This window comes from Cygnus atratus, chromosome 3, assembly GCF_013377495.2.
Source record: "Cygnus atratus isolate AKBS03 ecotype Queensland, Australia chromosome 3, CAtr_DNAZoo_HiC_assembly, whole genome shotgun sequence".
Classification (NCBI taxonomy): Eukaryota; Metazoa; Chordata; class Aves; order Anseriformes; family Anatidae; genus Cygnus; species Cygnus atratus.
In genome coordinates, this window is record NC_066364.1 from 74,705,485 (window position 1) to 74,717,362 (window position 11,878).

The window sequence follows — 11,878 nt, forward strand, 5'->3', positions numbered from 1 at the left end:
TCACATACCAATGTGGCACAGTATTCTGCACTAGGGGAGCAGGACAGATTAACTGTACAGTTATTTATTGCAAGAATTCCTCCCTTCTACCCATTATACCTTACCCTTCCCTCCTGCCCCATACACGCTGCCAAGCACCATTGTTTAAACAAAGAAATGGCAGGTAAACAGCTTGATAATGCTCTGAAAGAAGGACATGGGCCACTCCACCCATATAAACTATTTTAGCACTAGGTAGGCTGACAGGCTATGTAACACCCACCCCAGCAGAGTCCCCCATCCCAGACTGGGCCCTGTCTCTTCAAGTCCCAAGAAGGATCCAGATGACTACACACAGGAGGCTTCCTAAATAAAATCAGACTAGGATACATCGCAATTTGAACTGATCAAAATGGTTGCTGAACATTCGAAGTGTTGCAGTCAATTGAAGGTTGTTTTTTCTTTGCCCAGAATACTACTGATTCTGGATTATAAATTAGAAAAAGCTGGAAGGCAGATGCCTCCCTCAAACACCTGGAACAACACAGGCATTCAGAGCACAATTCAAACTGGCTGTTGGTCTATGAGATCAAGCTGTGACAGAAGACCAAGGAAATAGTTGACAAGATTTATGGAAAAAGATCACACATTAAAAGACCACCTACAGCTTTCTAACACCTGAAGGAGATGCATGTTGAAGAGCTCATCTGCTTTTTGTCAGCTGCACCAATTGGTCAAACAGTAAAGGCTACTTCTCTACACAACCTACAATTGATCTGCCTCAGCATTTCTACCACTTGCTGATCAACACCTGTTGAACAAGCTATTTCACTCTTTTAAATGCAGCCCTCATGAAGTCATTACAGCACACTCACACAGCCAAGGCTTTCTGCATTTGATCTCACTTGTGTAAGCGGAACTGACCCACGTTTAACCACATAAGAGTTAATTATCCAAGTTTACAAGCTCCTTGCTCTTTCCTAACCCAAGCCTCCTGAGAATATCAAGTTGCAGCAGTCACAGCCCAGCACTTTCAGCAGCCCACAAGTGCTGCTCCAGCTGTTCAGACTTGTGCATCAGGACATCAGCAGTATCAGCATCACCTGCTGCTGAGACCCTGTGTTGCCTGGGAGGGGGTGGATTCTGCTGTGAATAGCCTCTGTCCTGACACCCCAAATCTTCTGTTACCTGAAAGGAACTGTGGAGCCAGCATAATGCATCTCAATATTCCATTCTACCCCCCCAAAAAAAAAACAGAAGGGCTAACACCCATTTATTTATTATTAGTGCACTCATTTTGTCAAAAACCACAAAGCTCATCCTTCTTCCAAGGTCTCTACCTTACAAGCTACAAATGTAAAGGCCTTGCCTGCACCATAGCCACATCTGAAACAGCACAAGAAAAGCCTGGAATAAGCCTGGATCACATCACTGCAGAAGGCTTTTTGGGTTGTTCAAGCTTGATTTCCCCTTTGTGAAGCCCTAACTACAGAACCCTTCACCTTCTTATCCTTCATATATAAGATCAGTTTCCAGGAGGACTTTCTCCATCACCTTCACAGTACTGAGATAAGGCCAATTAGTCTGTAGTTCCCTAGATCCTCCTTAAAATATAAGAGCTCTACTCACTCTCTTTCAGTCTCCAGAAACCTCTTCTAGGCACCAGGAAGATTCAGAGATAATCAAGTGGCCATGTAATGACATCAGCCAGCTCTCTCAGCACTCATGTATGCAACCCATCAGGCCCCATGGACTTATGTACATCTGGTTTCAATGCTCCCTAATCTGACCCTCCTCCTTGGGGAGGTGTGTGTGTATGTCTTCCTTGTTTGAAGCTCCCTCGTATCTTAGTGGCCTAGGATCTATGATGGCCAGTTTTACTCATAAACAGTGAGACACTGGAAAAGAAAAGGAAAAAAGTTAAGTTTTAGGATTCAGAGGACATTTGCCTGAACTCATCACATAAAAAGGATAATACCATTTATTTCGCCAGTCTGTTTTTGCTTCATGCCATTACAGTAATATACCTCTTCATACTAAACTTTCACTTCGGATCTGGCATCAGAGTATGATAAACAGAACTTTTCAAAATTTTGAGATGGTTTATTGCCATTTGGAATATGTTTTATTGTTCAAAAACTGCATCAAGATAAAATCCATCATGTACATTCTTTGTCATCTATAACTTTAGCATCAATGTAACATTCAGGCAAGTCATGCATGAAAAAATCACTCTTCCAATGACATCAAAAAACTACTGAAAGGCACCTTGTGTCCTTCAGATCTTGGAATCCAAACAAGTTAAGTTTTTGCCTGAACAAGGATTACATACATCTAGAACAACTCAAACAATAGGAAAAAAAATCCATTTAGAACTTCTTGATAAGTAGTATCAGACTTTGTTTCTTTCCTTCATTCAGTGCTATGCTTTTGCTTTTCCACATCTTCATTAAATAATGTGCGACTTAAAAATTGTGTTACTGATGTCTCTACTGAGACAAGGCATGCAATAAAGGAAGAGGGAAAGCTGGTCGTTTCCAGGCTGCCTGTCTACCCATTTGTTCTTGTAGATTAGCAAGCCATTGCTTAAGTTTAAAAAAAGAGAATAGGAATGAACGCACCTAAGTTAAATGGCTTTTAAGAATATGTTTACATAGAACAATACCACCTACAGTTCTGTTGTACTGACCTCTGTTCATAGTAATTTGAAAACAAGTTGTCAAACCATCATGGGCCATTTATTTTTGCAGACTTAAAGTTGGTTTTAAATATTGTTGGTTATTTAGGTGACTAACGCTTTACTAGAAGGGTAGTTAAGGACCTGTACGGCAGCAACACATTAAATGCAATGGTTCCCATTGCTGTGTAGTACTTTTTTTAAAAGGCAAGCTGAAAAATTAATAGAAGGATCCTTGGTGGGGTCATTCACAACAGGTGTTTTGGTTTTATCCCCATTGTAATTGTCACAGCAACTGTAGATGGCACATCTTCCTTGGTTGTAATTCAGGATGAGCATATTCCCTGGCTTATTTCAAGTGAGATATTTAGTTCTTTTTCTCCATCCTGCCAAGAGAAGAACATGTTTTATAAGAGTGAATACTGGATTTCATTCCTTGAGTTCTACTGTGCATCCAGGTTTTTGCTCACACCTGAAGGACACCTGGCCAGTTATTTATGCAAAGGCAGGTCCACTTACAGTTTTGTCAAGTCTTCTTTGAATTTACAGTTCAGGAGGCTTCATCCTCTTATTGCTCTGCATAGATTACTTGGAGCAGAACAGAAAAGCCACAACCCTGACTCATCCAGATTGCCCGGGGGCAGTGGCTGCACTACTAGCTAGAAACTGAAGGTGTGAGACATGCAGTCTGAACCCCAGTTACACAGACCTATCAGACCTATCCCATATAGGTAAGACCAGTCAGCTTAATTTGTTCTTGATTCGTCTTTCAGACATACAAACCCTTGTTTCATGGAAGCCTCCATTTCAGGAGTTACTGAGCTGGACACATGTAGATTAATCAAAATAATACACAAGCAAAGTCAAAAATAGCTAGCAGCTGCTGAAAGACATCCATGACCATAAGGATCCAGCCTTTTCTGTGTGGACCTTTCCAAAGCTCCACAGGAGGTACAAGGCAACAAGTCACATTTCAACTTATCTCAACATTGTTCTTCACTACTTTTTGCAAACTTAAGAATTCCAGAAGCCACCTCAGTTACAAGTCACTGAAAGAACACCAAGAGCCAACAGTTTGTGGCTTCCCATTTTTAAAGTTGAACTTGCCTGTATTTGATCAGTCGTCCTCCTTGAATAAGTTGTGCAACTTCATTAGTCAAGTGGCATGCAAAGAGAAGCCAGTTCCTTGGCTGCACTTTGTAGGCAAATCTCATGAAAGTCAAGGAGTAACAACACAGTGCTGCAAAGTAACAGATATCAGTGATTATTTTTAAATACCTGCATTTCGTTGAGAAATTTTCACACCAGCAGAAAGCTTCTTATTGGCATTTGAATTTTCCAGTTTATACAAATTTGTCCACTTTAAGGATCCAATGCAGAAAAATGCACAACAACGCTCGTTTTGCTATAGAAATTGTTGAACTGCAGCCTTCCACAAAACAAGCTTGCTTTCCCTCAGTTTCTCATGAGGGAACTGAAACCTTTTTAGGTTATTACCTAAGCTATCTCAGCCAGAAAATAAAAGGAGTCCTGTTAATCCTAATGAGACATGGCAACACTTATCCTGACAATTTCTAGGACAGTGTTTTTAAAATAATTTTAATACAGTTCTTACTGGAAAAGTTCTAAAAATGGACTTGAAGAGAAGTCCCCCCCCCCCGCCCCGAAACAATGAACAATCAGAAGCATAAAGCTTTGTTACCAGCTTTCCAAGAAGGCACGAAACAGCTTTAATCTACCTTCCTACCGAAAGTGGCCTTTAAAACTATATTGCAAGATACTTAATAGTTATAACTGCTTCAATCACCAATTCATAAGCAATTAGTAATACGCTGCTGCTTGAAGTATGGAATCTGTGCTCTGTAGTCAGCTTACTGACAAGAAGTTCCCAGTACTTACCAAATGTCATTCGGCCACTGATGATTTCTGGAGATTTCTTCATGTCATTAATAGCAGCAACAGGAAGTCCCCAATTGGCTACTGGCCCCCAAAAGTGCTGTAAAGAAGGGAAAAGGAAAATGAAGTTGGACAAAACCAAAAACATCCAGCAGCATACCTACAGCTTTCCTTAGCCACACAAATCTTTGGACAATGGGGTTCAAGGTAAGATTTCAAGTTAAGACATACAGCTTTTGAACCCTTGTTTTAACAGAATCTAGTCTTCATGAAGGAAGCAGAAGAAATCCACTCCCAATCTTCTTGCAAACTGGAGAAAAGCTACTCTAAGACTGCTGAAATGCAGTTCGGTGTAATTCTCCTCAGGCATCAATACGCGGTCTCATTGGTTTAGCCCTACAGCAATCTCAGTTTTACAACTCACTTCTGTGCAGAACATTAGCGTTCATCTCTCAAGTTGGAGTCTTCAAAAACATAAGAACACAAGAAATAGCTGAAGAACAAGAACTGCTTTCATGTTATGCTGAGAATCAAGAAATACTCAGCAAGTACCTTCAACTGCTTACACCATCTCTTTCAGAGAGCAAGGCCATGAAATTAAGCTAGATTACAGCTTCATCTGCAACTACTGAAACAACCTGGTGACAACCTAAAGGTCAGTGACTAGCTTTAATATTAGAACAGTTACATGCAGGTATGTTCACATGAAGACAAACAATCAAGTCAGAAGTCAGTTAGAAAACTGACAAGAGATCAAATTGTACTGGCTAAATGACTCCAAACTAAGACAGCATCAGTTTAATTTCTACTATTTTGAGGAATAACAAGGCTTTAGCAGACTTCTTTCTGCAGAAGATGCACATAGTACTCCCATCAGTTTCTTTTCCCATAGGAAACTAAGGATGTTCAAAACTGACTTGGGCCAGATACGACAGAGACGCACCTTGCAATAAAAGCTTTGCAGATACATACTATGCCCAATCTTTTGTCTCTTTCCCTAACAGTAAGAATTTGGTAAGATTTTTTTTTTAAACTATATTTCTACTGACAGGAAAAGTGACACCTGCAGCAGTTAAAGCCTCTTGAGGCTAGCAGAGAGAACATGGCATAACAGGGAATAGTTACATGGTTACACAGTATTTACACCTTATGGCTATGTTTAGATAGTGTAAAGAAGCGTACCTATAACACACAAAGTATTTGTTGCAAAAGAATGAGAATATTCACAGAAAAAGTCAACAGCATGCAGGACGTTTATTTCGATGCCTTAATGCAACTATTTAAATAGTTTAACTGACAGTAAGAAGGCCAGCAACAGTCATCCAATCACATAACCATGATTTGCTCAGTAAAATAATCTAGGACAACTTGTGTTTGCATCACCACGCTAAAGCAGACTGCAAAAAGGTTCCTGGTGAGGCAGCACACACCTCTGAACTCTTTATTGACATGTTAGGAGTAATTTACACCATTTCAGTTTCAGAAAGCAAGTCTTCATGGCTTTAACCCTGACATTTCTGGCATTGTCAAAACTGTAATTGTTTTATAAGTCTTAATGGTGACTTCTATTTTGGAAGTTAAGTAAAAATGCCAAGTTGGCCCAATTTAATTGCTATTAGAGCACGGACAAATAGCACACACTATGCTATGGACTGCCTCAAGCTCCAGTAATGCAAACTGAAGAACCAGCAGTTCTGATTTCTGGTGCTCTAACAGTAACACTCCTCTGCCAACCAGGAAAATAGACACGAAGCCCTTCCCTGGAGACAGTTATCCAGCTCTAAGTACCTGCAGGCAGGCAGCCCTTTGAAGTCCCCATACACAAGAATTAAACTACACTTATACTGTTTGTCTGGCTTGCAGCAATGAGCAAGCCTTCCATAAAATTGTGATTATTGCTATTAAGAGTCTACCATAACAGTATGATTCACAGCCTAACAGGCCTAAAATATCAACTCCCAGTTTCAGGAGCAAACCGAAGAGTTAAAGAAAAAGTCTGCAGGTAGAGTTATATGGTACCATTTATTATCTTGAGTAAAGCTAGTTAAAAATAAAATCAAGCAAGGTAATTCAGTTAGGTTACCACTGTATTGCCAGTATTGTTGCTATATAAAAGAGTTGCTCTGGATTGATCTCTTTAGCAAAGGATATAGAAAAAAAAAAGTCTGATTTTCTAGTGATTACTTTAGGAGACGCCTGAAGGAGCTAATGGTTGGTCACATTAACCTCAGACTTGCAAATAAGTATCACTAGTACATCACTCCTGGAGGTCAGCAGTATGCTTTTCAGATGCAGGCAAGTTTACTACAGTGCTGGGAGGAAAAAGAATTACAAGTTACTGGAGCCAGGCAGAAAGTGAGAACACAAGTCCCCTCCCCTTCCTTACCGTGCTGTTCAAGTGGGCCATCGTTGTTTGTCATTCAAAGAGCACATGGAAGACAAAAAGAAATATTAGTTTCCTTCATAATCCACACAGAAAGAAGTTTACCACAAATAAAGAGAAGACGGCATATTTCTCTGGCATTAACCTACATTAATGTAACTGTACTGAAAGTCCATTTCCTTCAATGTGACAAGTGTTTGCTGCTCAAGTATCTTTTCCTAGTGAGACAATCCTCATTATGGTCTGTGGAAGACTTTCCTGCCCTGTAGACCTCAAAGCATCCAAGATCCCACCCTAAGCTAGTTTCAAAACATGCCAAATGTTAAAGTCTTGCTTATTTGCCTAGGACAAAGCTGAATAACAACAGTTTCTCTGTGAAGGTTTTTGAAGAAGCTGCTTTGAATTCTTTGTATACCTACATTTAAGTAGGTCAAACAAAACACTGCCAGACATCTTACTGTCACTAAGTTCAGGCCAACTGTGGCTGGATTGAGTTATAGGACATTTTCCACGACCTAACATGCTACTTAAATGAACTCCATAACTGGTGTGTAAGTGATCATATAGTTACTAGATAATTTAGGTAATAACTTAGTAATCTATGCATAAGTGCTAGACTACAGTTAATACTTAAAATTGCTTGCTACTATATCTTTCAAAATGCTTTGGAACTTTTAAGCATTTTCTTCCTTCTATCCTGATAGGGTTCAGCTCTGAATTATGACAACAGAAACAGGCTATTAATAGAAATCCCACTGCTGACTGATTACTGCTCCTGTCCTTCTGCAGGAATAGCAGAACACTTGCTAATGGGCACTTCCATCGCACTGGCTTCAGTGTTCACTTACCAAATGCCCAGAGTAAGCGAACAGTCAGGTCTACTCCAGGAGTCGAGCTGGCTGTGCACTTCAGTGCATCTTTGTTACAAGCAGCGTCTGATTCAAGAGGTTTTCTGGTTTGTCCTTGACTACTCTAACCACTGATTCTTTTGTTTCTGTATTAACTGATCTTCAACAATAATTGAGGTTTTCAGAGGACAAGTGCACTTTTCACCTTTTTCACAAAACCTTAGCCAAACAAGTTCAAATGCAGCTCTTAGCACAGTGCTTCTGTGCCAACAGAAGGCACCCTCCATTTTTCAAGGGGAAGCTGTTTTCATGTAAATGGGAGCCTAAAATAGAATCACACAGCTGGCTGCTAGCAGGGTGGCCAACTCTGGCTAAGGTCTTGAAACCATCCCCTTGCTCACATGAAACCACAACAGTTACTGTAGTCCCCGAGCAGGGCAGATCAAGGTCATTTAGCTCTTCAGAAGCAGACACCCACCCCCAAAGCTCTGCAGGTAATACACTGCATTTGTTGCAACCGTATCTGAAACCAGGATACCACAGCACAGGCATCTGTTGCTGCAGAGATGCCATTCCAAATTAGCAGTTTCCAAGAACTACATTCAATCCCCTCACAAAGGGTACATTTTGTCCACAGTTCTAGGAACATCACTGTTGGATTTACTCACTGAGCAACTACACTTTCTGCGCAAGCATCCAGACATCACTGGAGGAACCAACATCTGGTCAATACTTGATATTGCTACTATAGGCCATACCAAAACAGTTACATTGTGGAAGATGTATTTTCCACAAATTTGTGCATATCTTCCTCATGCTGTCACATTAATAGGCAAGAGACAATTCTGCAGACACTGCCACCCCCCAGGCAGAAAGGGTACTCCTCTGCAAGAGAGGCAGATCGTTCAGTTCTCAGAGCACACAAAACCATGAGAGCAAGCCCTGTGCCCTTCAATTTCTAGAACAAAACTGTAGGTTTTTTTTTTAAAAAAGCATCCTTATGTTTAAAAGTTTACTAGTGAGAAGAACTGAAGATCATCTAATTCAAGTTATACTACTAATGTTAACCGAAATATAGTTTAGGAGTTGTCTAAGACTTTAAGTCAACATAAGGGGTCATGCTTCACAAAGAATGAACCATCTCTCTATTTCAAAGCCATCTATGTTCAGTCACTCTATTTATATTATTGCTGAGTTATCAGGAAGACATTTCAGAGGTGCCCCAAAAGATGTAGCCTCCATGCTTGCTTTTCTTTCAGTAGAAAACTTTACGATTCCTTGGGATTCATTGTTGCTAATGCAATTTAGGCTTCTGCCATGAGAAGATCCCAGAGCTTGCCCACAGTGGCCTGTAGGTCCTTTTACTTCAGAGAGGGAAGAAAGCTGTTTTACTGAACATTTTCTAGAAGACATCACCTTAAACCATTAGGATAGGAAACAGAGGACTCAGTTGCCTACTATTAGCAGCTTCAATTATACAGCTTTAGTGATAGCTGACCATTTTTTTTAGGATCTTCAGAAAAATGCAACTTCAAGTTCATAGTATAGAGCACTATCAGGCCTTCATATGCTAATCAGTTAGTCTGAAGTTAACATTGCTGCTGCATTTTACAAGAAGCAGCAAGAGAAGCTGTACCTACAGCTTACATTCTTACCATGTTTACTTTAAAAGCATAAAGGCAGTTAGGCATACTATAGTTATATGATTTACAGTCATTCAAATCCCTATTAAACACCACTTCAGAGAAGTTAGAATTGAAACTGGCAGAGCACTTAATAATTAACAACAGCTTTAAAAGCAATTTATCTTGTTTCCTTGAGCAAGATCCAGAAGGCAGCTGATGACATAACACAACACTGGTGCCAGATGTAGCCACCTGAGAAAAGCAGCATGCCTTCATTACACTGGCTTTCATGATTTCCAGTGACAAAGCTGAAACTGAAGCTGCTTATCCTGATAGATGTCTGTAAGAGTTGACTGCCCCAAGCCATAAGTGTCACACCAGGCACTGCCACACTGAATTCCACTGCTTTGGGTAACTGCAGTTATTCTATCTAGGGTCAAGCAGTTGAGCACAGCACAGGTGTTGCAAGCAGTAACTCCAGTCATCTCTTCCAACAAGTGTGTCACACATTTCAAAGCCTTGCTTTATTGTAGCGATTAGATGCTATTTTCTAGAACATATATCATAGTCTGGTAGCTTTGAGGAAACCCTTGCTCTGAGAGAGACAAGAAGAGAATTTTCTTTGGGACAGAAAGAGTGCTGCAGGCTGGCGAAGCAAGGGCTTTCAGGAAGGAATGCAAAGAGACACAGCTCCTAAATATACACAGCTCCTAAATATACACATTGCATTTCTGTTACAGCAGAGACTACAGTCCTTTGTTGACAGCTACCTAAATTTTAGCCTCAGCAAAGGGCACAACCAAGAACTCACACTTGGCTCCTAGAAAGCAAGGAAACAATGCTGAAAGGCTGCAGTGGATGGCGTAACTGACTTAGGCCCTTCATGACATACTGAGTAACCAAAGTACAAATCAAGCAGGTATCTTTGTACACCAGGTAGAACCCACCCCACAAAGCAAGAACTCCAAGGAATGCTTTTTTGCAATACAGCCTTAGCTTATTTCAGGACTAGAACAAAATACAGCTCACTTTTTTCCCACTGCCTTTAAGCCTTTGGTAATGAAAGAGATACCTCCAGCTGTTAACCTTGGTGGCACTAGGAAGCAATCACCCCTGCCAGCATTGGTTTGTTTCTTTACTTAGGGTGCAGGCTTTTGTTTTACCATGAATCCACATGAGCTCTGGAACACCTGACTAAACGCTGATGTTATGAGCTGCGCCTATGAAGCTTACCCAGGCCCTCAGAAGGCAGGCACACACGCAGCAGCCCGCTCTGACCTTCACCTCCCCTCAGGGACGTCCCTCCCCTCTCCCAGGCGGGCCACCCCGGCGCTATTCACCCCCCACCACCCCACAAGCTCCGAGCTTTTACCCTGCGGGTTTACCCCGCGGGCAGCGGCCCGTCACACGACACCCCCCCCCCCCCCGGGCTACCCCCCGCCATCCCCGGCCCGTTGGGCCCACCGCCTCCCGCCGGCCCACAGCGCGGTGCCGGCGGCCCCCTGCCCGCTCCCACCTCATCAGGTAGTCGCGGAACTCCTTGCTGCGCAGGTACTCCGCGGCCTTGCGGCCCAGCGCCCCCGCCATGGCGGCACCGCCGGCCGGCAGCGCCCGCACCCGCCGCCCGCCGCCCGCCCCGCCGCCCGCTTTATGGCCTCGCGCGCACCGCCCCCGCCTCCCCGCCCGCCGATCTCGCTCCTCATTGGCTGAGGGCTCGAGGCCCCGCCCCCTCCTGAGGTGAGGCCCCGCCCCTCTTTGGCGTCCGTTGTGCCGGTTGGGCTGGGGGCGTGAGCCGGAGGTGGGGCGGACGCCGCCATGACGGTGGCCGCGCTTCGTGAGGGGCGGAGGGGGCGCGGCCGGCACGGGCCGGTTTCCGTCCCTGCCGGGGCAGGGCCCTCGGACGCAAGCACTTTCTATTTCCCACCCGAGCAGAGGCTGCTTGTTTGGACTGGCAGATAAACTCTAACCCCGCTAATAGCGTCTCCATAAAGCTTGGGGCGGTCAAACAAATACCTGCGTGCGAGCGGCTCCGTTTATCTTCGCTTGCTGCGCTAGAGATAGTGAAATGGGTGTTTATCTGCTCCGACTGTTGGCCGAAGATTTGCAGCCTGGGTTTTACAGTCCGGAGCTGTGCTGAGTGCAGCCAGGGCCATGCCTGTGCTCTGCAGGAAGCTCTGGCGACCACTGCTGCTCTATTCCCTTCTGCTTCCCTCCTCTTCCTGGCAGGATCTTGGGGAAAAATAAAAAAATAAAGGGAGTTCTTCCCCCTTCTCCCCTTCATTGCTTGCTTGGAGGGCAGCAGGTTTGAGGAAAGGCAGAGTCTGTGCACGTCCTCTCCTTTTTAGATACCCTTCACATGACACAACACCACACGGTCACTGCTGTGTGGGAAGAAAAGCTTTAATCCTCCTGATACACAGCGTTACACAATGCCAAGATGTAGCCCAACATATTTCCATAGCCTATTTAG

General features: G+C 43.1%; 1 protein-coding gene across 1 annotated transcript; it reads right to left on the reverse strand.

Annotated features, from left to right (window-relative positions):
• Nucleotides 1-2,081: 2,081 nt before the first annotated feature.
• Nucleotides 2,082-11,040, reverse strand: MPC1 (mitochondrial pyruvate carrier 1). The gene is made up of 5 exons (XM_050709541.1): nucleotides 10,925-11,040; nucleotides 8,038-8,041; nucleotides 4,556-4,652; nucleotides 3,764-3,896; nucleotides 2,082-3,042 (listed from the first exon to the last, which is right to left on the reverse strand). The coding sequence occupies exons 1-5, from the start codon at nucleotides 10,993-10,995 to the stop codon at nucleotides 3,024-3,026; spliced, it is 324 nt and encodes a 107-aa protein (XP_050565498.1). The 5' UTR covers nucleotides 10,996-11,040; the 3' UTR covers nucleotides 2,082-3,023.
• Between the last annotated feature and the right edge of the window lie 838 nt (nucleotides 11,041-11,878).

Coding starts and splice junctions, on each gene's coding strand:
- MPC1 (XM_050709541.1), bottom strand. CDS start 10,995: ATGGCGGGGGCGCTGGGCCGCAAGGCCGCGGAGTACCTGCGCAGCAAG. Junction 3,897..4,555: donor CAGTGGCCGAATGACATTTG/GTAAGTACTGGG, acceptor GTTACTTTGCAG/CACTGTGTTGTTACTCCTTG.